Below are 4,783 nucleotides of genomic sequence, written 5' to 3'. Positions count from 1 at the left end.
CTTTTCGTGGTTGTTGTTACAATAACAAGAAAACATGTCAATCTCCATTACAAAGTATCAGTTTACAGAGTAGAGTCAATTGAGCATAACCATTTGAGAAAGTAAGGTTAATTGAGTGGTTTACATTCATAAGCGTCAATCTCAATTACAATCAAGAGAAAGTTGGCAACTCAGAGAGAGTAGAGTCAATTGAGCGGTTTAGGTTTACAAGCGTCAATCTCAATAACAAAGTATCAGTTTAGAGAGAGAGTAGAGTTAATTGAGTGGTTTAGGTTTGCAGGTGTCTATCTTAATCACAAAGTACCGCTTAGGGTTAATTAATGGCTCACAAGGTACTTACAGTCAATTGAAGGTTTGCAAACTTTAACACAGACACCGGCAACAGTTATGGGGAGTTGCAAATCAATATTGCAGATTTACAATTATTTCAAATAGAAGAATTACAAATGTTATAAGCAGAATTACAAATATTATAAACTGGAGTTGCAAATCAATATTGCAGATTTACAATTATTTCAAATAGGAGAATTACAAATGTTATAAGCAGAATTACAAATATTAAGAATATGCCTACATAATAAACAGCCTGGAAGCATGGGACCCACGGGGGCAAGGTTGGAGCTCTGCCGCACTATGTTTTGGTGATCTTCCTTGAGCTCCTGGAAGTCTTTAGACTTGCACTGAGAGAAGAAAGATGTCTCGTTCAATATAATCTAGTCTCCTGTTATTTTTCCTTTCAGGAAGGAAAGCTCAATACTCCTCGGACCTGCCCAGTACATTATGTCAGCTGTCAATGACACCAAATTCAGCTCTGCAGTGTTCCTTCTCAGTGGGATACCCGGGCAGGAAGACGTCCATCTCTGGATCTCTATCCCCTTCTGCTTAATGTATGTTATTTCCATAGTAGGAAATTCGGTCATTCTGTTCATTATAAAAACAGAACCAAGCCTCCATGAGCCCATGTACATTTTCCTTTCCATGTTGGCCGTCACGGACCTTGGCTTATCCATAGCCACCATACCGACGATACTGGGCATATACTTGTTTAACTCTAGGGAAATCAGCCCTGATGCATGTTTTGCTCAGCTGTTCTTCATCCACTCTCTTTCATTCATTGAATCCTCTGTGCTCTTGTCGATGGCCTTTGACCGCTTCATCGCCATCTGTGACCCTCTGAGATATGTTTCCATCTTAACCCCACTGAGAATAGCCAAGATGGGACTGGTGCTTGTGCTAAGAGCGGTGGCCTTAGCATTCCCACTCCCCTTTCTCCTGAAACGGTTCCGATACTGTCAAGCCAATGTCCTTTCCCATTCCTACTGCCTGCACCAGGAGGTCATGAAGTTGGCTTGTTCAGACATCACAGTCAACAGTATCTATGGCTTGTTCATAATAGTCTCCACGGTGGGGCTGGACTCACTGCTCATCCTGCTATCTTACGTGATGATCCTCAAAACAGTGCTTAGCATCACATCCCACACAGAGAGCCTCAGAGCCTTGAGCACCTGCATCTCCCATGTCTGCGCTGTCCTGATCTTCTACATTCCAGTGATTGGTCTTTCTGTGATACACAGATTTGGGAACAGCTCTTCTCACTTCTTTCAGATTCTCCTGGGCTATGTCTACCTGCTGGTCCCACCACTGATGAATCCAATTGTGTACAGTGTGAAAAGCAAACACCTTCGTGCAAGGATAATAAGGGTGTTCGTCAAGTGAAGGGCCAGTTCATCACCCGGCTCCTGCAATGGTGACATGAGCTGCTATCTCCACTCTCTACAGAGAGGTTCAGACAGGTTCTAAGGCCTGAAGGAATGGGAGAGGGGCTGGTGAGGGAGGACAGTGCAGTGGAGGAAGGAGACCAAGGCAGGAAGCAACATTTACAAAGTGAGTATATTCGTGGAGAAGCAGGGGACTCGTGGGATCTTGGCTAATAAAGGGCCATATCAGTTGTTGCTCCAATCTCAGAATTCCTTCAAATACAATCACTAAGAGAAGTGGTGTGGATCTTGTTTCCCATTATACCTGGCCTGTCACATTGTCCCATCTCTGGTTAAACATCCACAAGCCATGAAAAAAAAGCTGCAAACCTGTTCTGTAGTCATAGTCCTGGCCTTTCTTGAGCACTCAGGGTGCTGCATGACCCAGCCGTGCTGCAACCGCTGTTGACAGGGTCTATTCAGGGGTCATGGACACCCACCCTTCCCCCACGTCCTCAGTCAGGTGCTTAAAACTGAGTCATGTCTGAGACATGATTAATGCAGGATCCCCAGGAGAAGCCATTCAGTCAGACTCTCCCCCGTTGATGGCTCTGCACCCAACACACCTGCTGAGCCCACTCTTCACCGAGGCAAAGCAGAGCTGAGAGTGGGAAGGAGGATCTGAAACACAGGAGTCCTGGCAAGACACTCTCACCCAGATTCCCTCCTCCTCCCCTCCGTTTGTGCTGTCCCAGCAATGCAAAGGGGTGGAAATGACCTCAGGTTCCCCACAGAGGCATGGCTAATTCCTATCCCAGCCCAGCCCATTCACTGTAGGGTGACCACCTTTTCAAAAGGCAAAAACAAAACAGCTTTGGCACTCCCCATGCCCTTCCTCTTCCCCCTGAGGCCCTACCCCCTGCTCCTTTTCCTCTCCCAAGGCTCTGATCCTGGCCAGCCTGGAAGCTTAGAATCATAGAATATCAGAGTTGGAAGGCACCTCAGGAGGTCATCTAGTCTAACCCCCTGCTCAAAGCAGGACCAATCTCCAATATTTGCCCCACATCGCTAAATGGCCCCCTCAAGGGTTGAACTCACAACCCTGGGTTTAGCAGGCCAATGCTCAAACCACTCCCCCCGGCGTGAGCCAGGCCATGGTAACAGCTGCCTAGGGAGCCCGGATGTTTCACCTGCCATGGTCAGGAAGGCCAGGGGGCCCGAAAGCAACCCCCAGCCCATGTCCCCAACCCCCAGGGCATGCCATCAAGGGAAGGTGGAGAATATGGCACTCCCCACAGTGACCTGGGCTCCCTGGGATGCTCGTCCCGCAGCCTGGGTCTGGCCAAGCTGGGGGCCGAGCCTCCGAGGAAGAGATGAGGCTGGGCTGCTGTGGGATCCAATCTGCATCCAATCCCTGTCCTGTTGGCTGGGCTGCTTAGGGAGCTCCTGGCACCTGATGCACCTGGGCTCCTGCAGGGTCCCCGCAGCTGGGCTGTTGAGGGGGTCACCTACCACAGCTGGGCTGCCAGGGGCTGTTCCCGCAATGCCCACTGTGGTTGGGCTTCAGGGGGGACCCCAGGTGCCTGCAGTGAGTGGGTGCTCTGGGGGCCCCATGGATCTCCAGGGTCCCCTGCTGCCCAGTAGCTAGGAGCTGCGGGGGGCTGCAGACAGTAGTGGCTGTGAGCTGTGGGGCTGCCTGCTGATAGCAGTCCAGACCTGGGGCAGAAAATGTTGTGGAGGTCTCAGGAAGTCAAGGACTCTGTGACTTCTGTGACCTCTGTGATATAATTGTAGCCCTAATAATTATGATATGATTACAATATAGTCATAATGCATCTTGTACAAAATGAGTATTTTGAGGGTCCATGGAAAAGTTGTGATTTGCAGAATATTATGATCCTATCTTTGTGCATGTATCACTTCTGTCTCTTAAGATATGAATCTTGACTATGTATCTGTATTTCAAATGTAGTTACATCTGGGTGACACCCACTAGGCAAAATGTTTCCAGTCTAGGCAGCAGGTTGTGAAGGGCTTATTCAGGGCCATGGGCCATTAGTGGAAACAATGGGCCCTAGGAGAAGCGTATCCCCCACCTGGTGAGCCTTCCTGAGAACACTTAGGACAACCTATGGAAAATGGCCGCTTTGACTCAGCAGGGAATGCAAGGGCATGTGACCAGACCACATAACACTAAACTCCATTTTGGTATCTGTATTTTTCCACTCGGTAAGATGGGATATGACATCATCTCTTGGCCTCACTCCCCATACAAGAGAACTCCTGGAAACAGCTGAGGAACAAAGACTGAACTGGGGGAAGTGCTGGTCCCAGGCTAAAGGGATTTCTAGCTTGCATATGAAAACTTGGTGGATGGCTTGTATCATCAGACAGGGTGAGAAATTGCTAATTCATATCTATCTAGCATGTCAGGCTTATTTTGCATTTTGCTTATTAGCTAGGTAATCTGGGGAGCTGGCAAATTGGCTCTTGTGTCCTGTTTTTCCTGGAGTGGCTTAGGTAAAGGACTCAGGTATCTCAACTGGGTATGTGGCACCACCTGCTGTCATGCTGGGGCATGGAGAGATTTGTTGTGTCAAAAGTAGAGCAGTATGAGAGAGGACAGCCCAGCTGAATGGTTAGGGGGCTCAGTGATTCCAACAGCTCCAAGTCTGTACCCCGGGTGTGAGAACCCTTCAGAGAGGTTTTAGAACAAACTGATAAATGAAACAGTAATAAGTCACCAGGACCAGATGATATTCACTCAAGAGTTTTGAAGGAACTCAAATATGAAAAAGTAGAATTACTAACTGTGGTATGTAACCTGTCACTTCAATCAACCTCTGTACCAGATGCTTGGGAAATAGCTAAGGTGATGCTGATTTCTAAAAAGACTCCACAGGCGATACCAGAAATTACATGCCTGTAATCCTAATTTCAGTACCAGGCAAATTGGTTGAAATTATAGTAAAAAAACCCCAGAATTATTAGACACACACATGAACATGATTTGTTGGGGAAGAATCAACATGCCTTTTGCACAGGGAAATCATTAGAATTCTTTGAGCGGGTCAACAAAACTGTGG

The 4,783-nt window shown here is 47.6% G+C and overlaps 1 protein-coding gene across 1 annotated transcript; it reads left to right on the top strand.

Moving 5' to 3' along the window:
* Positions 1-780: 780 nt before the first annotated feature.
* Positions 781-1,716, top strand: LOC140894957 (olfactory receptor 51G2-like). The gene has a single exon (XM_073303998.1). The coding sequence runs from the start codon at positions 781-783 to the stop codon at positions 1,714-1,716; it is 936 nt and encodes a 311-aa protein (XP_073160099.1).
* The last annotated feature ends 3,067 nt before the right edge of the window (positions 1,717-4,783 follow it).

Source organism: Lepidochelys kempii, chromosome 1 (assembly GCF_965140265.1).
Source record: "Lepidochelys kempii isolate rLepKem1 chromosome 1, rLepKem1.hap2, whole genome shotgun sequence".
In the NCBI taxonomy this organism is placed as follows: domain Eukaryota; kingdom Metazoa; phylum Chordata; order Testudines; family Cheloniidae; genus Lepidochelys; species Lepidochelys kempii.
The sequence above is the reverse complement of the archived record's forward strand: the minus strand, read 5'-3'. Positions and strand labels throughout refer to the sequence as shown.

Bases quoted from the DNA above. Each gene is read 5' to 3' on its own strand.
- LOC140894957 (XM_073303998.1), top strand. From the start codon at position 781: ATGTCAGCTGTCAATGACACCAAATTCAGCTCTGCAGTGTTCCTTCTC.